The sequence below is a fragment of the Euwallacea fornicatus genome, chromosome 4, assembly GCF_040115645.1.
Source record: "Euwallacea fornicatus isolate EFF26 chromosome 4, ASM4011564v1, whole genome shotgun sequence".
NCBI lineage: Eukaryota > Metazoa > Arthropoda > Insecta > Coleoptera > Curculionidae > Euwallacea > Euwallacea fornicatus.
In genome coordinates, this window is record NC_089544.1 from 6200455 (window position 1) to 6222636 (window position 22182).

A 22182-nucleotide genomic window follows, 5' to 3' on the forward strand; every position below is an offset into this window, starting at 1 on the left:
TTTGATATGGGATTTGCAGACGTTAATGTAGACAGTATAATTCGGAGCCATAAATTCGCAATTACTTCGCTGGGAAGTAATTATGAAGAGGCTTAAAAAATTTACTCACCCGGCTATTTTTGGAAGACTTTAGGGGTCTCTCGCGCTGTTACTCTAGTATCTTTTATTTACTCTAGAGATGCAAATATTTGCCTTCAAAATCCTGCAGGCAAACAATTCGAAATGGCAAAACAACTTTTAAGAGTTAATGTAAATTTAGTTCTTTGAAATATTTATCGAGCTTATTACATTATAACATACATTAAACAAATATTAAGAGCTAGAAGCACTAAAGATAAAACAGAGCCTCCCTTAACACTATTCCCAGTGATCAAACCGGTTTTTAGGTCGAATGTGTGTTTGTTACAGTACGATTTGTTGCACCATTCGCAGGACACCACCGGTATGTTGTTAAGAGCTAGTTCTGCAATAAACCATTCACAGTAGTCTCCCAGGTAATCAGCAATTATGCCACACTCTCTATATACTCCAGTTTCGCTGTCTCTTGCATTTCCAAATTGATCGACGCGGCCTAAAATGATATGCTTTAGAATCCTTTTTGAAACTTCCAAACATGTGATAAATTGAGAGAAAAATGAAACACTATGAAAGTAAACAGTAATAATGTTGATGAAGAAGTAGTATATCCAAAAATTGTACCACGATTTACTAACACCCAGTAAGAATTGTTAATATTACATTTATTTTTACTGTGGTTTAAGCGTTCACTGGGCGTGTGTGTGTTAAAATTACATACATCTGTCGATTTGAACTGAAAAGTGTGAACCAAAAAAATCAAAATCGCCGGGAAAATTTCTTCAAAATTTTCAAATCTTGGGCGTCGCTCTTCAACGCCGAGGTGGGCTAATTATTATTGTTTAATATTTCATCACGTTAATTATCTCACAGAAATCAATAAGTTAGCAAAAACGGGGTGAGTTATTTCTTTCAGTTTTCGAGAATGGGGATCATATTCAGGGTAGCCCAACGATATGACGATATGACAGCTTGTCAACGTCTATGGGAAATAAACCTTTTAGTTAATAATTAATTTATCATAATAAGAGCTGCAAACTCCACAATGAAGGTAGGAAGCTCTTTAAATGTGAGATATCACCAAATTGTTTAAACGAAAGTGAGTTTTACCTCTAACGCTATAATTCATCAACGCCACTAAATTACACCCAAAACGTTACGTTACATTATACGATGCTTTAAACACAATTAATTTTTTTGTATGGAGGTAAAACGCGGTCATTTCCAGCATTTAATAAATTAGTCAGAAAAATAATGTGAACACTTTTTGTTTTATGCCCACCTTTTCTAAGAAAAAAACGACAAATAAAAATTGTACTTTTTTGCATTTGAGGAATAAAACTGGCCTTCTTCAAAACGATTCAGTTTAAACCTATAAATATATATATATAGGGTGTCCCAGATCAAAATGCAAATATTTTAACCATGGTTTCTACTAATAAAATTAACACACGCGTATTTTTTCTTTTTGTCCAGAAGCCTTTAGTTTAAGTTCTAGAGATCTTTGAATATGGGGCCCCATTTGGATAAAATAATTTGTGTTGAAAGAGCCCTTCAAAGGGTTTTCGTTAAATTTGGCGTACAAATATTTTTCGATCGTAGCAGTTCTCAAATTAAAAAATGAAATATACAGCCTTGCCATAACATAGACATAAGGGCCGGACTATAAATATAGAGGCCCGTGTATGTTTAACCGTTAAATATTTCGATCAAATGATTACACTGCTTGATTATATCTTTCATTTAGAAACTTTTTTTGTCTCTTGGAGATTTTTCACAGAATACGTCGTTTTCTCATAGTAGTCATTTTAAAGCAATTCTTATGTTCCTCGGATTAGACCGTGTTTATCTAAAGTTATTTATTAAATTATTTCAAACAAAATAATAAAGAAGAATGAAATTATACACTATAAAAATTGTTCAAAGTGACCACGAGTTCGTGGACTTTCTTTAACCGCTAAGGGGGTACTTTTCTTGACGTAACACCCTTTGAATACTACTTTTTGGGATCATTAAGTCACGCTCAGCATTTCTTAAACTACCAATTTTAATATCCTCAAAGTAATTGAATATTTCTTGCTCGTCATCTCCCCATGATGATTAATATTATGATTTTCTCTTCGTTAAAGAGCGAAACTACCAAATTCCCTTAACTTGATATGAACATTTGTAAACGTTCTTACATTTGAAAGTCGTCGATTAGGAAATCGCTGATGGTAGAGAACTCTAATTCTATGAGCATTTTGTCTGCATTCACCATAAATCAAGTGAATATCAGCATACTCGAGATCGCTAAACGGAAGAGCCATTATAAAACAAATAAAAATTAATTTTTATGTTATTTTATAATTAAATATGGCAATAATAGCATTAACGTGTAATATCTACTGCTAGTTGACCACAATATGCCTGAAAATGACAGGGAGAATGATGTGGCTATTCGAGCCATGGTCTACTTAATATCAACAAATTCCTGCAATAAAAAGGCGTAAAATTTGGAGTCGTTACTACGAGAAAGCAACGCATTCTGCGAAAAATCTCCAAGAGACAAAAAAGTTTCTAAATGAAAGGTACAATCGAGTAATGTAATCACTTGATCGAAATATTTAACGGTTAAATAAATATGGGCCCTTATATTTATAGTCCGGCCCTTATATCTAAGTTATGGCAAAGCTGTATATTTAATTTTTTTATTTGTCAACTGCTGCGATCGAAAAATGTTTCTGCACCAAATTTCATGACAATCCGCGAAAGGCTTTTTTAACATAAATTATTTTATCCATATAAGGCCTCATATTCAAAGAACCCTAACACTTAAACGAAAGACTTTTGGACAAAAAGAAAAAATACGCGTTTGTTAATTTTATTAGTAGAAACCACGGTTAAAATATTTGCACTTTCATCTGGGACACCCTGTATATATATATATATATATATACAGGGTGAGTCTTAAGTAATGGGACACAAAGCAACGATGGATTTATGACATAAAAACAATGCAATATAGCTAAATTTATGTTATACCAAAAGTTGATAATAACTAAGATACAGGGTGCCAAAGTTGAAAAATGAAATCAAATTTTCTTTAATATCTCTGGAACAGTTCGTGCTAATTTCACGAAATTTCTTATATAGGGGTTTTTGGAGATGATCAATTCAAATTTATCGACGATTTCGGTGTATCTTCTAGAGGGTGCCACAATCGACAATTAGGAGTCATTTAAATCATTTAAACTTTTTTGTACCACGGCATATGTCAATTTGTCCTCATAAAATTTGTTCCCCTACGTTTTCTAGTTAAAAAAGTTATACCTTATTGGTGTCGCTAGGAGCAACGGTTTTCGAGAAATTCAATTAAATAACTTAAATTCCCATTTTTTCTACTTGTTGACATGTAACAACATAATTTTTTTGTATTGTTAAAAAAGCACAAAGATTATATGAAAACAATTTAATACCGTAGTTGGTCTTCTATTGATATATTTATTTAAGCTCCAAACGAATATTTTAACAATAACTAAAAAAATTAAAAATTAAACATATCTCCCTGTGACAATAAATGTTCGACGTGTCCACCATTTACTTGGATACATTTTGCAATTCTTTTACAGAACTCTGTACTTAGAGTTCCTCCAAAATGAACTAGGGAACCTTCTTGATGATGTGCTTCTGAATTTAAGGCAAGTAATGTTTTTTATGCAAGATGGCGCACCCGCACATTTTTCCCGTCCAGTAAGGGATTTCTTAAGTACACGTTTTGCCAATCGTTGTATAGGACGTGGATTTGAAATACCCTGGCCCCCACGGAGTCCCGACTTCAATCCTATGGACTTTTGTGTATGGGGTTACATGAAATCTTCCGTTTACCAAAATACAATAAATACACCTGAAAAATTATTAAACAAAATTCAAAATGCAGCTACATTATTTCGAAATGAACAATAGCTATTTAAAATAAAGAGGTCGTTCTGTAAAAGAATTGCAAAATGTATCCAAGTAAATGGTGGACACGTCGAACATTTATTGTCACAGGAAGATATGTTTAATTTCTAATTTTTTTAGTTATTGTTAAAATATTCGTTTGGAGCTTAAATAAATATATCAATAGAAGACCAACTACGGTATTAAATTGTTTTCATATAATCTTTGTGCTTTTTTAACAATACAAAAAAATTATGTTGTTACATGTCAACAAGTAGAAAAAATGGTAATTTAAGTTATTTAATTGAATTTCTCGAAAACCGTTGCTCCTAGCGACACCAATAAGGTATAACTTTTTTAACTAGAAAAGGTAGGGGAACAAATTTTATGAGGACAAAATGACATACGCCGTGGCACAAAAAAATTTAAATGGTTTAAATGACTCCTAATTGTCGATTGTGGCACCCTCTAGAAGATACACCGAAATCGTCGATAAATTTGAATTGATCATCTCCAAAAACTCCTATATAATAAATTTCGTGAAATTAGCACGAACTGTTCCAGAGATATTAAAGAAAATTTGATTTCATTTTTCAACTTTGGCACCCTGTACCTTAGTTATTATCAACTTTTGGTATAACATAAATTTAGCTATATTGCATTGTTTTTATGTCATAAATCCATCGTTGCTCTGTGTCCCATTACTTAAGACTCACCCTGTATAGGTCTAAAGGTTTTCCTATCCTCATTTTGAAGTCTGCAACTCTCATTATGATAAATTAATTATTACCTAAAAGCTTTTTTCCCCTCAGAGGTTGACGAGCTGTCACATCAATGGGCTTAATGGCAGTGAGGGCAAACTTCGAAGCTATAGTTAGGGTACAACCACCTTTAAAATGTGATAAATGAGATATCATTCGACATCCCCCCCTCCATTTCAAAATTTTGAGGGTAACTATTACACTTGTTCAAAGTGCGAAGAAGTTGGAGAGTTGAAAATACGATGTAAAATTGTCCCACTCGAAATCAAAAACCAATGGATCCGAGCGTTTTTCTATTTAAAGCTGTTTCATTTTAAACTCTGAAAATAAAGGTGCAAAGTTTTCTTTAAGCCGCCCCGTATTATTAACTGAACTGTAAAATATAACTCGAGTATAATGGAGACTATATCTGGCATTACCATTCTTCTCTCCTATTCACACTTCTTTTTTAATTTGCTCCGCTATAAACATATACAGGGTGGGTGTTTAGGTGTTACGAGGCGTTATATCGGAAACGAATAAAATCATTTTTATGGGATTTGAATGAAGTGATAAAGCGGCACGAAAATACTTACCGGAATAGTTGATGAAAGTTGAATAGCAGGTCACCGCAACGTTCTTTGTAAAGTCGCCAAGTTGATCATAACAATCATAACTTTCGGCCGAAGTATAATTTTCGCAATTTCCATCAGTAGCTTTGCATCGATAGCAAAATAACGACTGTTCACCTGAAATTATCATGCGATGAAAAACACCGATACATTTCAAATTTCATAAAAATCATCTATTTCATTAAAAAAAAAGTTAGTTTGAGAAGAAGGCATTACCTAATATTGAGTAGCCACATATTAACAGTACTACTAGAGCAACACTTAAATTTCTCATATCGTATCTAGAAACAGGATCTTTCAATAAACCAAGATTAATAATTGTGAGAACCGAACTTAATGCTTACACTTATAATAGATAAGTTGTAATAATATTATAAGATTGTCTTTATTATTGTGAATATCACTATTATTATTACCCATCTCAGACTGATTCAAATCCTTTTAATAAGTCGTAAAAGCAGCTTTAAGGATTTATTAAATTGTTTTTTATCCGGTTCATAACGCTTGTTTTAATTTAAGTTTAAGCTGCGTCTAATTGAGTGACCTTAGTAATGCACAACATCCTCTTGAATCACAAGAAGAATCTCAAATAGACTTAATGCAACTTCCTCTCGTAGGATGGATCGTAAACCATGACGTGGTATAACAAACTTTAATGACATATTTATTAGAGCATAGTTTACTCAATGACCCAAATAGCGGAATTTCAGCATAAAGGTCGTCTTTAGTGAGATACGGTGCTCTCACAGCAAGTTAAATTGCATTTAATATTGTTTGGCGGTATTTAACGACATACTTCATCCATGACCAATAACATCTATGTTAGATATTTGCAGCGTAAGCTTAGATAATCTGAATTAAGCTATCTAAAGGATGAATTTTTAATAGTGCGCTAGCTCTCCATTATCGCAAAATGCCATTGGGCCGTTAAAACACCAAATATTTCCTTTAGTGGTAAAAGGAAAAATGTTTACTTTGTTAAGTGTAAACCAGGTCATCTGAAATTGGGATATCGTAATGAAAAATCTCAGGCCAAATTAAGTGCAGCAGTCGGCTCACGCATTGAGCTTTTCCAGAGATCAGAAGATTTAAGCTTGATGGTGTTATTCTAAGAAATTTCCATTCGGAATGCTGTGCAAATGCAATTTAGTTTTTTATGTGGTGCTTTTTGCCATTATTTCGATTGTGATTCAAGGGGGTAAGTAAGGGGGAAAATAGCACAAGATATCAAAAGTAAACTATTCTAAAAATTCTTAGAAGTTGGAAGTCTTCACTGAAGATTATCTAATTTGCAAATGTGTTCTTTTTGCGTTCGGGTAGCTGCCAGAAGCAACAGCAGAAATATACTTAGTCACATTGATTATTATACAGGGTGGGGTTTTTTGAAAGCATAAATGCCAATATCTTGAAAACATGCCGGCAAGGAAATATTCCAAAAGCAAGTCTATCATAATATTGTTTATGATTGAGGATATGATGAACTCAGTACTCTCAACAAATGCATCCTAGTCACTCAAAGTCATGTGTTTAATTAGCACGAACATAGTTGCCACATATCGTCGGAAAGCATTTTCAATAAGCTTTTCAATGGTACCAAAGTTTTTGAAATTCTGCCCTCCAAGGTATCTGATGCTGCTTAAAATGCAAAATCCATGAGTAAGACATCTAAGCGTAGTATTAAATGGTTTCCAATCAGGAGTAAGTAATAGAACTAATAATTAGTTGAAAGTTTTATTGTAATTAAATTAAAGCATAAAATTTTCCTTTCAACATTAATAATTGTTTATAATAAATGTGTGTTATTTCTCTACAAGCGTACAATCGATATTTACGTTCTCGACTTTCATTCTTATCAAAGAATTAATAATAATGTTAAATGTGAAAAATTAAGTATTTTTCTTTCAGCGATATTTATGAATGTTTTTCTACCCAGTGAATTGTTGAATTTCGTTTATTATCCGAGTTTCACTTCGTGCTTCTCGCAAATTTCCAATCGAAGCATGGTTTGTTTAATGGCAGAACGGGTTAAAATCGTTTTTATTTATGGTGCTGCCGGGGAATGTTCTCTTCTACGATTCATGGAAATAGATGTATTTAGCTAGAGAAATCCTAAATCGAACATTGATCCTTCCTACTTTCGGATATTAACACAAAAATTTGAAGAAACCGCTTCTGTGATCAATAAAAAAGTCAATCAACTTAAGATATTAGATAAGCTTACTCAAATCGAAGTTCTCGGACAATTTGCCCCAAATCCATCATTGTATATTCATCACGTATCTAATTTAACGGGATCATCAACAGCATCGGTCCGAAATGTTCTAAAATTCCATAAAATTCATCCATGCAACATTAAACTTCATCAGGAATTGAATGAACATGATCCAGACCGACTAATTGAATATTGCGAGGTGATGCCACCTTTGATTACCAACTAGCCTCAATTACTACTAAATATTTTAGTCAATAATGTGCGCAGATGTGACTTGAATGATAATCTTAACAGGCACAATTCTAGAATCTGAAGTAATTCAAACCATCATGTTATGAGAGAAGGAAGCACTCAATATTCACAAAAACTGATTGTTTAGACAAAGATTTTTGGAGATACTATCGTAGGACCTTTGTTTATTGACGGTAATTTTAATGGTGAAAACCGTGGCCTTTCAGAAAATGCTATCGAACCGTTGATAATCCTTGAGCTAGAGAATCATCAGAATCAACAGGGCGAATTACAAATGGGAGAAAATTTACTAAGATTTCAGTAGGATGGGGTACTGCCACATTTTATTTCACACATTAGGTAATGGCTGGATAACAGCTACCCCCTAAGATCGATTGGAAGGAGAAGACCGATAGGATGACCCCTTAGGTCTGCCGATCTCACACCCTTGGATGTCTTTTTGTAAGGGCACTTGAAATCTGTATTATTGAAAAATCAATCAAAAACAATTCAAGAGTTAAGGCAGAGAATTGTTACTGAGTATCTTGCAATTCCTAAGAAAACTTTTGTCGATGTGAGTCAAGAATGTAAATATCCCTTGTATGTTGCATATAAACTAATGAGCACCTATTATCAATAATTATTAACACAAAACATCAAAGCTTAAGCTTTGGTTTAATTGCAATAAAACTTTAAATTAATTATCAGATCTATTACTTATTCCTGATTAAAAACCATTTTATTCTACACTTAGTTGTCTTAACCACGGATTTTGCAATTCAGGCATTATCGGATACACTTGAGGGTGGGGTTGTAGAAACTTTGGTGTCATTGAAAAGCATATTGAAAATGTTTTTCAACGACGTGTCGCACCATGCCGGTGCTATTAAAAAAATGGCTTAAGATGACTGGGGTACATTCGGTAGAAGGTAGTGAATTCATCATACCCTCAATCATCTTCCTTCATCATATTATAGTAGTCGTATTTTTGTTTTTTTCATTGCCGACATAATTTTGAAGAAATCGGCATTTATATTTTTAAAAAACCTACGATGCAGTTACCAACATGCAGTTAGGCATATTATTAAGCCAATAACGTTTTCTTAAAAGTAAATTTTAGTTTAGGTCTAGTTTTCGAAGAAAGAGACAGTGTTTCTCAAATGAGTTTCATAAGCGATAAGTAAATTTTTCGAAGGAAAAACTCCAAAAAAAGAAAAATAATAATTCTCATATATGTGCAAAATGCTTTCGTAGCAGTTTGGCGTCACAAAGTTGCATGGTCGATTTCATTCTGGGAGCATGATACGCAATAAATAAGAAATTGCGTGAGGAATTTTACGTTTACGACTTTACGTTTTTTTCCCATGACCTGATAATTCGTTGAATTGTATAATGTTTGTACTAAAAAAGAGAAAAAGATATTCACCATTACAAATGACACAGTACTGAGACTATATGGCTTTTGTTCTCAAGAGCAGGTTCAATGGGGGTATTATACTCTACACTACTTCAGATTTTTAGTTCAATTGAAAGGAAATTATCATTAGAGATACTCCATGTCTCGGGAACAAAAAAAGACACATAAACCCGTGTAGTACTTTAAAACTTGTGAGAACCAAACACTGCATTGTTATTAATAGCTAAGAATCGTTAAAAAGTTTTGTAGAAAATCCGTTAATTTTAAGGCAACATTGTTAATACCAAGAAGGTATGAAGAGGGGTTTAAAAGGTAAAAAGTCAGGAAATATATTGATTTTCTATTCAAACTCTCTTAGTTCAATATTTTAGGCCTCCACCATTCCTTACTATGATACTAATCATTAATGAATCCGATCTTAACACAAATTATTGGTTAACATTTATCTTTACAAATTTACGATGTTTATAAGTTCTGGCAAACCTCAAAGAACTTCTAATTCTTTTATTAAAAAAGTTGCAAATGAACGATCCGACTAATTAATTAGTAGATTACTTTTACGGAAATTTTGCTACATCTAGCAATGTTGCAAACCTAGATTATGTGCATTTTTGCAACAGTCTGATAAAATGAAAATAATATTCCAGTAAAATACAAATTCAAACTACGGTTTTTATTTTCTTGCAGGTGGTGCTATAAGATGCTACGAATGCGTAGCCAGATTGGGAGTAGGTGATAGCAGCCCTTGTCTCTACGGTGATGAACGGCAACTCCGCAGAGTTCACTGCATTGGACCATCGGTCTGCGCAGCATATCATTACCAAAGTAAGTATCTTTAAATTAGCCTCCAAATCCGTATTGTTGAGTGTAAATTTTTACACGATATAATCTTGTATTATATCCCTTTTTCTTACCTGAAGAATACGAAAAGAAGCCCGGTCCAAACACCAATTTACAGGTCATAAACTATAAAAATATTGCTTCGTCCACTTCTTTTTCTAGACCATTGAATATCTTAATAATCAGCAATAGCTAACTAACCGTCAGTAACAACAGGTCATATCATATATGATAGGGCTTACAGAGAAGGTCAAGTAGTATGAATGCTTCATATAACAAAAAATTGTAGGGGCCTTTGTTACCAAGTTATTCGCTCTTAAAGTAAAAAGTTAAAAAAAGCATTTTTCCTGTAACTTTCAAATATTTATCATAGTAACAATGAAAGCTGAGCGGTTTAAAAAACACATAGTCATGTTATGAGTTATCACGTGTTATTCTTATATAATCAGATGTTTCATATGTCCTCTTTATGAAGAGCAAGTCAAAATGACTCATTTAAACTCATTTATTTTTTAGTTAGTTGACGTAATTAGCATTTTTTTCACAATTTTCGTCCAAAAAATGTGTACCTTGCTTTAGTCGATATTTTATGACGTTCGTGAGAAAAAGGCATTTTAAATCATTTTTAAAAAACTCATCATACTTCTTATTTTGAGAGCGAATACCTTGGTAACGATGACCTTTAAGACTTTTTTAATATAAAGTACTAGTGTTATTTTAAAATTTTCTATAACCCCTAGAATTTATGATATGCCTGTTCCGGGCACCCTGTATGTAGTATGTGCGTTCTTTATACGGGGTTAAGATTGTAGTAAATTTTTCCATATAACTAAGGAATGATGATGTTGTGCTTTCCGTGATGAAAATATCTAACGAACGAGATTTCAATCTTCTTGCAGTTTTTGCTCAGGTGTTGCAAATGTTACCACATTATTATATTTTAACAATTAAGAGCATGAACATAAAATAACCCAAAAAACTGTTTGTTTTTTTTATTTAATTGACTTTTTGAGTAAATTGGAAGAAAATCTATCGGAATCAAGAAGACATTGTATATATCTACAGTCACATATAAAGTATAATACGGATGCATGCAAAAATCTCTTATAACACTCATAACAATTTGTGCAACTTGTCTTCGGTTAGTGTCATCAAGCTGTTCTTTTACTCATGAGAAAAGTTCAGCTCTGATTGTACTACGTGCCATTCTTGACTCACACTTAAATTTTTTTGTACCATGTCTCAGGAAAACATTGATATAATTTTCAGCAATGATTCCTGGTACACCCCCCTTAAATCATATCACAAGGGGATGTCAAGCTCTGCGATATGGGGCCACATGTGAGGACATTTTCCAGGAATTGAGGAGAAGAAACCAAATTTTGCCAGGCCAACACACTTGTACCACTTGCAGTACCGACTTGTGCAATTCAAGTGTTCCACTATTAAAACCGCATATTTTTTTGAGCGTTTTAGTGTTCGTTTTCCTTAGAGTACTATTGCTTTAAGTTTGATTAGATTGTTCCGTGAAAAGAGTTTAGAGGTGACACTCTAAAAAAGATATTCCGGTAGAAAATTATTCACTGCCAAATACAGAAACTGACATTTTTGTAGCTCAAAAGTCAAATTAAACTGATGTTAAACGTTAGTTTATATGTAATTACGTAAGTAAAAATCTCAAATGTTCCCTGAGGAATTAATAGAGGCATCTCTGCAATCAATAATAGAATTTAGGTTTAAATGCGGACATTGCGAATGCAGCTTTGCAGTAGTAGAATTGCTCCTTAATTCCAAAACTTTCCTATTCGTATCTTCAGAAACTCCCTCAATAGCAACTTGAAAGTTTGTCATTATTGTCAACAAATTGGCTTTCCTCCTTCGTAGCAGAAATGCAATTTCACACTGACACATTTCACTTTGATTTGCGTGCGGACATTTTTTTTTAGCATTTACTATAAAGCCATTTGACCGCACGCTCATAGGAAAATAGCCTTATGATTTAATTTTAGGAAGACAGTGATAAATATCGCTTTATCGTGCTGCTATTTTAGATGTGAATGTATTGCAAAATATACTACTTATCATAAAAATTGCAAAACTTAGAAATAATGCGCATTTTTAATGAAACTTTGTAAATATAGTGACAAAACTATACAAATGATATATACAAAATAAATGATACCCGAAAAGTAAACAAAGTCATTAAAATTTGAATAATATGTATAATCAACTTGTAAATTTACACCCTGAGAAACTCGTTTAGTCATGTTTTTAAGCAAATTATCAATTTCCTCTTGAGGTAGTGTATCCGAGGCAACTTCAACTAAGTGTCGTAACCCTGCTAAAGTAACCCGTGGGTTTTTCAGTATAGCAGTTCTTCTTCCTGCCATGTTTCATAGGCGTTTTATAGGGGAAAGTTCTGGAAAGCTTAGAGGCCAAGGAAACACGTTAACTTTACGACGCTATAGATGAGTTATCGTTTATGAGCATCATGTGGCCGGGCATTGTCTCTCTGCAAAAACACGTTTCCAATACATTGAATGTATTACATAGCGATTGGTTTTAAATCTTTTGTATGTAACGCATAACGTTATTCCATGTAAAATCTGATCAACTGCATTGCTAGTACAAGTAAATAAAATACCAACGTTGGGTGGGTTTGATGCATTCGTTCTAGGCATTGAAATTTTTGTGATAAGTAGTTTATTATTGCAGTATTTCGAAAAATTATTAATCGAATAACTAATTGAAAGTAAACGAAAGTGTAAAACGTATTATTTTAGAAGAATTAATGATTATCTTATATATCCACAATACTACTAATTAAGAGAAATAAAATTTGATGCAACAATAAAACAATTAATAATGAAAATAACCTTAAAATTTCGCAAAGACGAAAAAAATAAGCAAATTTTATTACCAGTTATAAAGCAATGTAAACATTTCGTTATATCGTAAAAGCAGTACTAATCGAATTGTATTAGCAATAATGCTTATATTATAATTATGATCCAATCTGAGCTTGCCCCAAAAATGAACAATTTAGTGATGGGTTGTATAGTATTGCTGGTAACTCAATTCGCAACATTTGGTAAGCATCACAAACTATTTTTTTATCAAAATTAATAAAAACCTCCATGCTTATAAAACATTTCAAATAATTTTGCTGATTTAAATGCCCTTTAAAGCAAATGAAGAAGAAAATGTCATAACCATAATTTGCCACGAATGCTGGCCCAACATGGAAGGCATTAGCTGCGCCAATTTGGAGTCCGATGACACCTTATACAACTGCACCAATTACGGGGTATGGGACCTTAACGTAACTTGTTTCTCGGCGTTTATTAATCTAGCAGGTAACACAATGTCAATAAGTTTACACCATCTTAGGGCCGATATATCAAACCACTGACAATTTTATCTGAAAGATAATTTCCAGGTAACAGGCAAATTCTATACTTTCAGTTCTTTCATTATATAGAAATTAGCCACTTGGTGAAGTTACCGAGATTTGGATTTTACGCCAGTATATGTATCAAAATAATCGCATAAATCGAACAGAGATTAATGCAAATATCAATAAAAGTCTCTAATGGACTGGAAAGTGTGAAAAACGAAAAAATTTTGTCAATGGGTGTTTATTTATACTAATCAGGTCTGGTACACATTTACAATCAATTGTTTCTAAAGTATTCATGAATCAACCTGGATAATTTCATTCAAAAGTCTTATAAATCTCTCAGTGATGAGTAAAAAACATCTGTTAGAGGCGCGTGTAGACCAGTGACCATCAGTATACATTTAGACCTAATCGCTTTTGAAGTTCAAGGAAAAGTCTAGCTTGGAAAGTTAAACAACTGAAAATCATTATTTTTAATCTTTAACGCTGAAGATTTGTTCAGGCCTCAAGACACGGTTTTTCTTTAAAAAATTTTAGATGCTGGGAGACCTACAGAGACCGGGGTCCATCGAGGCTGTGCTTTTCGGCATATAAATTACACCGACTATTGCAATTTCTACAAAAATTTTGTGTCCGATAAAGGAATTCACATTGTGTCTTGTGCCGAGTGCTATGAAGATGGCTGTAACACTCACAAGTTCACTGAGAATGGAGAACTAATAACTGAGGACAAGGAAAATGGTGCTGAAAGCCCTTCCATATCTCGTTACTTAATATTACTCTTGATGTTATTAAGAAATTAGCAAATATAATTCTTTTTAATTGTGAATTTTTAGATAAGTCAAACAGTATCTAATTAAAAAAGTTTTAATTAGAAAAGAAAGAACAATCTTTATCTAATAAGTAATAAAAATACAAAAGTGATGAAACACAGAGTCATACATGTGAATGACTTGCTCGAAGAGTTGCATAAGGGCTTATCGCACTTTTCGAAAATTATCACCCTTGCGGGATATTTCATGTCTTTGAAAACTTGTTGCTTCAATTCGTCTTCGGTGTATTTAGCGCAGTCTCGGATGGTCGCTGAAACTTTAACGCTGCCTGGCATCGAAGCTGAAACAAAGGAAACAAAGTGAAGAGCTTAAAATAGAACAATATCAGGTTGATGGAAAACAAAAACAAAAAGAAAAATAATGGGTCCTTCTCTCTTTAATAACTTGAAAAATTCTTGGAATTTATTTTCTTCGTTAATTTTTAAACATTGGTCACAGTAAATAAGGTGAATATACGGGTTTCGGTGATTAGATGGATTAACGTTTTCCTAAAAATTTCATTCAAAATAGAGAAAAATGGTCCTACCCTCGATATCTTAGAATTTACCCCATTGGATTAAACAAGTCAATCATCTCGCCGGGTTTTAGGATATCACAAATATAAAATACCGAGCATCAGTTTAAGCGTGGTGGAAACGAATAAATCTAAACTCCTTCAGTTTTATCTATTTAATATACTTTTCGTCTTAACTTATGGACTTATGGAGGATTTGGGGATGCATAAAAAATCAATTAAGAAATCTTGCGAAGGATCAAATAGTTCGTTTTTGCATCCAGAACAAATTTCGTAAAAGTGTTAATTTTTAAGGACGAGAACGGAGAAATGACAATTGATTAAATGAAGCTGACTGAACCATTTATTTGATTGAAATTGGTGTGAAAATCTTTGGATTTTTTTTTAATTTAAAAGAAAGCTAGAATAGAATGCAGAATGTGAGGGTGAATCAAATGTGAACCAGAACTTTTTTTCGGACGGCTAGAAAAGCATCGGGAGGGAGCTAGCGCGCCTAGGGGTAATGGGTGAGGATATCACAGGACCACGTTCATTCTACTTAGACTCTGAAGGTCCCGTTTTGTATCGGCATGACCATCAGTAACCACGAAGTACCCCCCTCAGGTTGCACATCGCGTTATTATAAAAATTTTTACATGCGAAGGTGTAAAGTCTATGGGAATACATCAACGACTTAAGACACTGTTCGGAAAGAGCTTTGTAAAGAAAACCCGGGTATACGAATGGCATATCAAATTTCCGGAAGGACGAGAAAGAGCTGAGTTCCATATTTGCCGCCCTCGGACCAGTGCATCTTTTGGGGTTTCAAAGAGTGTTTGCACATTGACTTTCTTGATGAACGTCGCACAGCTAACTCAATCTACTACTGCCAGCTACTGCCTGAAACGAAGGTAGGATATTGTCATAAAAGTCAAAAGAAAATCCGATTAGAAACGTGATTCTGCTTCACTTGGAAGAAATTCACTGGTCATCAATGGAACACCCTCTCCACAGTCCAGTTTTATCTCCATGTGATCATCACATGTTTGGCCCGTAGGAAAAGGCAGTGGGAAGAGAAAAATTCGATAAAAACGCAGATGTCGATGGCTTCGTACCTAATTCGTTGCAAACACGCCTCACTTCTTTTTACGATAACGACATTAAGAAACGTTCAATGCGATGGGAAAAAGTTATTTTTAAATCAGGAAGTTGTGTAGGAAAACAACATGCACCCTCCATTTTTGGGTCTTGTTCTAAAATATTTGAAAAAAAATAAGTCCGGTTCATACTTGATTTACCCTCGTATTCACTCTTTTCGTGCTTAAAGGATTTAAGGGCACTAATAATGTTCGTATATTGAATACAAGAGTATTTTATTTTGGACGCACTATGGCATATAACTGAGCGAATTTCTATCTAGCTATCCCCTACTCATTGAACTTATTTACCACTGTACACGATGTCTACTAAATGATGGCATTAGTTCCAAGGAGTGACTCCTTGTCACATTTGATGAAAAAAAGTCCCATTGAAGGTATGTCCCATCTTTCTTCATTTTCAGGATACAAAGTGTAAAAGGGTTTTTTTTCGATCTTTCATAAATATTTTCACACGTAAAGGCAATATTTCGATGAAATTCAAATATGATCTCGGTTTTACCGCAACACGTAGGGAGCTATTACTACATGCTTATCAATAAATTACTATTTCGATAAAATGATATGGTAACAACTTTTTAATCGTCGATATGTCGAAAACCATTCCTCTGAGAGTTTTCGACCAAGTATACTTTTTTTGTTCGGAATTGACGGAGGAACAAAATCTAATCCATCAGAAGTCAAAATACTGTTTCCTAAAAATGTTAAGGTCTTCTACATATTGCGGTAAAACCGATATCATATTTGAATTTATCGTCTCGGAAAACCCCTGAATACTGAATTTCATCAAGATATTGCGTTTATGTCCGAAAATATTTATAAAAAAACCGAAAAAAAACTATGTGTAACAATAAAACTATGAATTGCATTACGAAAACGAAGCAAGATAGGACGTCTGTTTATTGGGACTTTTTTTCATAAAATGTGACAAGGAATCACCTCTTGAAATAAGTGCCATTATTTAGTAGACACCCTGTACAAAACATCAATTTTGCAATTTGCACATAACCTGAACATTGATATTAAACAGTCCACATATGTTTTTAGATATTATAGTGATTCTGAAGTGCTAATAATACCAACCATACCGCGACTAATGACTGCAAATGTTAAACGGTACATTTCTGGAATCATATAAACAAATTATCGAGAAACACATTACAGACAAGTTGTAAATTATTATGATGTTTGAATCATGAATCTGATGTTTGAACTGCAAATAATTTTGATTGACTGCCAACTTGTAGGTATCTCCTATTCTTATTACTGCCATCACGCATGATGTATCACTTACCAGATTTAATTTAAATTGCACTTGTGGCGTTATAATACGTACTTTCATATTTCATCATAACACACCGTTCTTCTTTGGAGCAATTTTTCTGATTCTTGACGTCTAGATCTCCGTTGATGCATTTTTTTGTCGTTTGGTGACAGTGATAACATAAAAAGGCACATCCTGAAACACTAGTGCTGAAACACAAATACGCACACAATGGAATTGTTACCGTGTTGAGCCAAGAATGCAGTTAACCAGAAAACCGCCCAAATTTTCCTCATATCTCACATAGAAAACCTTCAGCAACCGAATGTTGCCGGATACTCATCGGCAAATTTCTGACTCAAAAATGTTTGGGTTACTTCAATGTTTGATATGTTTTCGTTCATTTTTCAAGTTGGCCTAAAACAGGCCCCGTGTGAGGATTTTTAGGTTTCGAATTTGATTGTTGATATTGCATCGAAAGTTTACCGCACTGCCAGTAGAATGAACAGACTTGAACACACTTGACTTTTTTATCATATAGTGAAATGCTGAGTGAGGTGAGACAAAAAAGTGTTCACGCAAATATTTATCTAACCTTGCTCGTTGTACAGTAGAACACTCACGGTCTGGAAACAACAAACTGGATCGTCGTATACCTTGGAGAAGAAAATCTTACCGACTAATTTTCACTTCGGCTCGGTATTTTTAGCCTGGAAATTTGGATTATAGGTTAGACATGTGAGAGAGAAATTTATTCCAACGGTTTAATTTGATGTTGTTTTGTATTTTTAGAGTCATGCATAATCAATACATCACACGTCTAGTGCCGGAAATTGGCCATCTATAATTGAATATAGAGGGAACTAATGAAGAAAGGCACCATGATTAGGCAAATTTTCATTTAGGAGAAACAAATGAATTCTGTGTGCGGTTGTAAATAACCGGTGATTGAAATACAATGAGAGATTGCACTTATCTTAAAAATATACATAGAAGTAATATATTGAGAGATTATTTCGGGATTAAAGGCACTAGTCTATAAAATTTCTTTAATCCTAGTTTATAAAGAAATAGTACTTTAATCTTTTATCCACAGTTCCCATTTTTGTATTAGACTTAGAAACAGAAAAATCGAGACTATGAAAACATTTTTGGAAATAGCACTAGTGGCAATATGTTTTCCTGCATTGGGTAAGGTTTAAAAGCAAATTAGTGTAAATTATTAATTAAAAATATTTTATTCTGAACAGTTCGTTCCCAACTAACCTGCCACAGATGCTACGGCAGTGGGTATTGCAACAACGGAAGTAGTGAGGATTTCATTAATGACAAAAGGATAGCTACATGTAACGTAAAGTACGCATCTTTTATAATTTTGAGAAATGCGAAAAAAATTGATAAAATTGGTCTGAAAATGATTCAAATTCGTGAAATTTTCGGAGATTACGGAGATTCTTTAAGATCCACTAAAAGAGCTTTAAAACTCTCAATGGAAGTTTAATGTATTTTTTACATTTTGGAAACTTTTCGCTTTATGGACATTTTCAGACTTATCGGGAATGACATTAACGCATTCCGTCGAAATTTAGGTCTCCTAAAACTTTAAAGAGGTTTTCAGATAATTTTTGAGATTATCGAATATTGGTCAAATAGTTCCTTGAGTTTTTTTGGATAATTTCAAAGCTTTCAAAGAAATTTTTGACAATTTCTTAAAGAATTTCAAATATTCTGCACACACCTCGGAATATTTTACAAAAATTTCCAACAACGGATATTTTAAAGATTCTTAGGGAATTTTAAGGATCACATACAGATCTGGAGTGATTTTCAATGGAAGATAATTTTTAGTAAATTATTTTCTTTTTATTTGCAGTAAACGCTTCTATTAAAAGAAATCATCGACGCCCCCGAATAATTTGTTTACTCAACACATGTATTTCTATTTTTTTTTATTTGATTTTATTTATAGGATGAACTTCATATCAGATCTACAAATCAACAATCCCTTCCTAAATAACGTACAAAACGCTCTCAACGAGATGATTTTAAAGGACATCGACACCAATTCTGCCTTAATTACTACTGAACATTGCCTCACAGCCACTGTACAGGAACGTAAGTCTAAATAATTTCTAGTTTTCTGCTAATCGTCTAATTTTTGCTGATATCAAAATAATCCCTTATTTGGACTTTATCAGCCAAAAATAAAATTACATCATAATAATTCTAGCTCATGCCACCCATACCCTGCGTACATGTGTGATCAGAACCACTTCCGTGAGCAACGACCAAACACTTTGCGAATACATAAATGAAATCATACATCCTATGAACTGGTACCAGGGACATTTTACATGCAAAGCTTGTAACAGTAGTCATTTGTGCAACAACCACACTTTAAGTTTTGATGGTAATTTGGTGGAACCTGAAGAAGATGCTGCCTCCTCTTTAATGGTTTCGGTGGTAATTTTGGCTTGCAGCCTTATTCTGTCAGCTTATAGACTTGGCTTGTAAAAATATAAGATAGGTGGTATATCCATTTTTGCAATAATATAGAGGAATTTTTACTGTACTGTTGTATTAGATTTGAAGATTAAATTACTCAATCATCACTCTTCAAGCTTGTAAAAATATTGACGACAAAATCTACAAAATAGTTGTTGCCCATGAACTAGCAGCTTAATTTTATTTTGGTTAACGTATTCAAGTAAATAGAGAATTAACTGAAATGTACCTAATGGACAACGTGTTGATCAATACTTATTTCTTAGAAGACAATGGCTCTAAGTCAATAGCGGGAAGGGAAATAATGTTGTACCGATGGAGCAAAGTGAGCTTGAAAAAATAGGCAATTTATCTTATGATATCTTAATAAAGCGATATTATTTTAATAAGTGGTCGCAGTTGAAAGATGTTCTTAAATGATAGTGATGTTATATAACTTTTACTATAATAAGCGTGGTGTAAACGACAATCTCCCCCAACCGGGCCATTCAGCAAATAATCACGAATTCTTCACCAAAAATTCAACAAACATTATGAAGTTCTGCCTTTTGTAACGTACCACTCCTGAGTCATGCATTTGGCCTCAGTATAATTCAATATTCATGTTAATTATACGGGGTATTTCAGAACTGTGAGATCAAACTTCTAGGAATTATTTAGTGCAATAATAGAAAACATCTGAGTATAAGAACCCGTGTCCAAAACGTCTCTTTAAGGTGCTACGGTATTACGATGTCTTAGTAGAATCATGAGGAAAAATGTGTTTGATCGGATTTTAGTATGTTTTATTTCAATTTGTTTCTATGAAATAATACTATAGAAATTGGTCAAAATGTCGTTCTTGAACTGGAATGTACCTTTTAAGTACCTTTTGCTAAATGTTTATATTCGCCAAGACCGATAACAGAAATTCTCGATCGTTAGTTTAACACATTCACTCGGTAATTTTGCAAATTTTAAAAAGTTCGCAAAATAACCGGTTTTTATGGAAAACTACGTTAATTAAGAATAGGCAGATGTGCGTGTGTCATATCAAGCAACAAGTTTCAATGTAAGAGCTGCTGCCTGGTTCCGTGGTCCCCTAGCTGCCCAGATCTAACACCTTTAGATTTCTTTCTATGGGGACATGTAGAGTCTCTGGTTTATGAAATGCTAGCGCAAACAGAACAAGACCTGATTGCACGGACCATTGTTGCATTTGAAGTCGTTCAAAACGATTATCAACAAATTATAGCCAAGTCCAAAAACATGTACGTCGTTTAAAAAGATGCAATGATGTTCAAAGAAAACATTTTGAACATTTATTGTAGCGTTTTTTCGTACAAACGAATTAAAATGAAACATAGTAAAACTCAATAAAAATATTTTTGCAAATAACTGTCTTAAAGCATTATAAGAACGTAAACATTTGCGGGCATGGGCTCTTGTACTTGGATGTCTTGTATTATTGCACGGAACAAACTCTAGAAGTTTGATCCCATAGTTCTGAAACACCCCGTATATTTCAACGCATATCATTTCCATCATTACACGAACATTATGTGCAAGACGCACTGAGATGAATTATTCATTAATTTCAGTGAATCACGTAGCTCGAATATATAGTAATAAAATGTCACGAAACCATCGCTTTAAAAGAGGATTTATCTAATGAGGAAGTCCGGATTCAATTATGATCTGAAAAATGCCTTTATTAGGACAAATAATGAAGTTTTCTTACTGGTTTACTCTAGATTGTTATGTGAGGGCTTTAACATGACAGTTTTCATACAATCAAACCTAAATATAACGTTATAAGGAAGTCTTTGTAATATGATAATGATGATTGGAAATGAAATACATCCAAGGCATTTCAAATTTGATCCTTACCATTGGGATGTCGGAAACTAGAGGGGATACGAAGAAGTTTATATGGGGGTAAAATTACGTAATTTAGCACTTGACCAAATGCCATTTTAAAAATTTGAACTTTCCGACTATTTCCGAAGATATCCGAAAAACAACTAAAAATTGAAGATTTCATTTTTGTTTTTTTTTTTAGTTTTATTTGACAAGGGTACCCCAAACCTCAAGCACATTTTCGTTGCCATTTTTTCTCATCTGCACGATGTCGCTTTAAGATTTGCCATTCGAACATTTTTCTGTAGAAAAATCTAATGTGATGCCTATAACACAAAATAAAATTGATGATGGTAGGCAAAAGACGAAACGTCAGATGGAAAATCTGAAAACGTCATCGTGTAGCTGAGAAAAAGTGGCAATGAAAATGTATTTGTGGTTTTAGGGTTCATTGTCAAATAACGATAAAGAGTTAAAAACAAAATATCCAATTTTCAGTTTTTTTCGACTATCTTTGGAAGTACCTTAAAAATTTAAATTTTGAAAACAGTATTTGGCCAGGCGTAAAATTATGCGATTTGTCTCGATCTGAATATCTTCATGTCTGCTCTAGTTTTCGAGAT

The 22182-nt window shown here is 33.4% G+C and overlaps 5 protein-coding genes across 8 annotated transcripts; 3 read left to right on the plus strand and 2 right to left on the minus strand.

The window, feature by feature from the left end:
* Positions 1–110: 110 nt before the first annotated feature.
* LOC136338870 (uncharacterized) lies at positions 111–5763 on the minus strand. The gene is made up of 3 exons (XM_066281646.1): positions 5585–5763; positions 5333–5485; positions 111–571 (listed from the first exon to the last, which is right to left on the minus strand). Exons 1-3 carry the CDS (start codon positions 5640–5642, stop codon positions 285–287), a joined length of 498 nt encoding a protein of 165 aa, XP_066137743.1. The 5' UTR covers positions 5643–5763; the 3' UTR covers positions 111–284.
* Positions 5764–6185: 422 nt separating this feature from the next.
* Positions 6186–12374, plus strand: LOC136338874 (uncharacterized). Of its 2 annotated transcripts, XM_066281652.1 has the most exons (4): positions 6937–7024; positions 8595–8740; positions 9916–10053; positions 11338–12374. In XM_066281652.1, exons 2-4 carry the CDS (start codon positions 8686–8688, stop codon positions 11574–11576), a joined length of 432 nt encoding a protein of 143 aa, XP_066137749.1. In that variant the 5' UTR covers positions 6937–7024; positions 8595–8685; the 3' UTR covers positions 11577–12374. The 2 variants fall into 2 exon arrangements, with proteins under 2 accessions (XP_066137748.1, XP_066137749.1); XM_066281651.1 differs by lacking the exons at positions 6937–7024; positions 8595–8740 and adding an exon at positions 6186–6566 and having other exon boundaries at positions 11338–12370.
* A 596-nt stretch (positions 12375–12970) lies between these two features.
* LOC136338869 (uncharacterized) lies at positions 12971–14297 on the plus strand. The gene is made up of 3 exons (XM_066281644.1): positions 12971–13159; positions 13257–13424; positions 14006–14297. Exons 1-3 carry the CDS (start codon positions 13075–13077, stop codon positions 14269–14271), a joined length of 519 nt encoding a protein of 172 aa, XP_066137741.1. The 5' UTR covers positions 12971–13074; the 3' UTR covers positions 14272–14297.
* A 24-nt stretch (positions 14298–14321) lies between these two features.
* Positions 14322–18002, minus strand: LOC136338879 (uncharacterized). Of its 3 annotated transcripts, none has more exons than XM_066281659.1 (4): positions 17892–18002; positions 17460–17632; positions 17288–17410; positions 14322–14581 (listed from the first exon to the last, which is right to left on the minus strand). In XM_066281659.1, exons 2-4 carry the CDS (start codon positions 17509–17511, stop codon positions 14361–14363), a joined length of 396 nt encoding a protein of 131 aa, XP_066137756.1. In that variant the 5' UTR covers positions 17512–17632; positions 17892–18002; the 3' UTR covers positions 14322–14360. The 3 variants fall into 3 exon arrangements, with proteins under 3 accessions (XP_066137756.1, XP_066137755.1, XP_066137753.1); XM_066281658.1 differs by having other exon boundaries at positions 17839–18002; XM_066281656.1 differs by having other exon boundaries at positions 17811–18002.
* A 252-nt stretch (positions 18003–18254) lies between these two features.
* Positions 18255–19787, plus strand: LOC136338868 (uncharacterized). Its single transcript, XM_066281643.1, has 4 exons — positions 18255–18406; positions 18466–18571; positions 19185–19330; positions 19446–19787. The coding sequence occupies exons 1-4, from the start codon at positions 18355–18357 to the stop codon at positions 19727–19729; spliced, it is 588 nt and encodes a 195-aa protein (XP_066137740.1). The 5' UTR covers positions 18255–18354; the 3' UTR covers positions 19730–19787.
* Positions 19788–22182: the final 2395 nt, after the last annotated feature.

What these genes read in the sequence shown, in the direction of transcription:
- LOC136338870 (XM_066281646.1), bottom strand. Translation starts at nt 5,642, where the DNA reads ATGAGAAATTTAAGTGTTGCTCTAGTAGTACTGTTAATATGTGGCTAC. An exon ending in ATGTGGCTACTCAATATTAG is followed by an intron (nt 5,486 to 5,584) that starts GTAATGCCTTCT and finishes TGATAATTTCAG; the next exon opens with GTGAACAGTCGTTATTTTGC. An exon ending in AACTTTCATCAACTATTCCG is followed by an intron (nt 572 to 5,332) that starts GTAAGTATTTTC and finishes ATATCATTTTAG; the next exon opens with GCCGCGTCGATCAATTTGGA.
- LOC136338874 (XM_066281651.1), top strand. Translation starts at nt 6,497, where the DNA reads ATGCTGTGCAAATGCAATTTAGTTTTTTATGTGGTGCTTTTTGCCATT. An exon ending in TTCGATTGTGATTCAAGGGG is followed by an intron (nt 6,567 to 9,915) that starts GTAAGTAAGGGG and finishes ATTTTCTTGCAG; the next exon opens with GTGGTGCTATAAGATGCTAC. An exon ending in CGCAGCATATCATTACCAAA is followed by an intron (nt 10,054 to 11,337) that starts GTAAGTATCTTT and finishes TATAATTTTCAG; the next exon opens with CAATGATTCCTGGTACACCC.
- LOC136338869 (XM_066281644.1), top strand. Translation starts at nt 13,075, where the DNA reads ATGATCCAATCTGAGCTTGCCCCAAAAATGAACAATTTAGTGATGGGT. An exon ending in AACTCAATTCGCAACATTTG is followed by an intron (nt 13,160 to 13,256) that starts GTAAGCATCACA and finishes TGCCCTTTAAAG; the next exon opens with CAAATGAAGAAGAAAATGTC. An exon ending in GGCGTTTATTAATCTAGCAG is followed by an intron (nt 13,425 to 14,005) that starts GTAACACAATGT and finishes AAAAAATTTTAG; the next exon opens with ATGCTGGGAGACCTACAGAG.
- LOC136338879 (XM_066281659.1), bottom strand. Translation starts at nt 17,511, where the DNA reads ATGAGGAAAATTTGGGCGGTTTTCTGGTTAACTGCATTCTTGGCTCAA. An exon ending in TGCATTCTTGGCTCAACACG is followed by an intron (nt 17,411 to 17,459) that starts GTAACAATTCCA and finishes CTAGTGTTTCAG; the next exon opens with GATGTGCCTTTTTATGTTAT. An exon ending in TGTTATGATGAAATATGAAA is followed by an intron (nt 14,582 to 17,287) that starts GTACGTATTATA and finishes CCTTTGTTTCAG; the next exon opens with CTTCGATGCCAGGCAGCGTT.
- LOC136338868 (XM_066281643.1), top strand. Translation starts at nt 18,355, where the DNA reads ATGAAAACATTTTTGGAAATAGCACTAGTGGCAATATGTTTTCCTGCA. An exon ending in AATATGTTTTCCTGCATTGG is followed by an intron (nt 18,407 to 18,465) that starts GTAAGGTTTAAA and finishes TATTCTGAACAG; the next exon opens with TTCGTTCCCAACTAACCTGC. An exon ending in ATAGCTACATGTAACGTAAA is followed by an intron (nt 18,572 to 19,184) that starts GTACGCATCTTT and finishes TTTTATTTATAG; the next exon opens with GATGAACTTCATATCAGATC.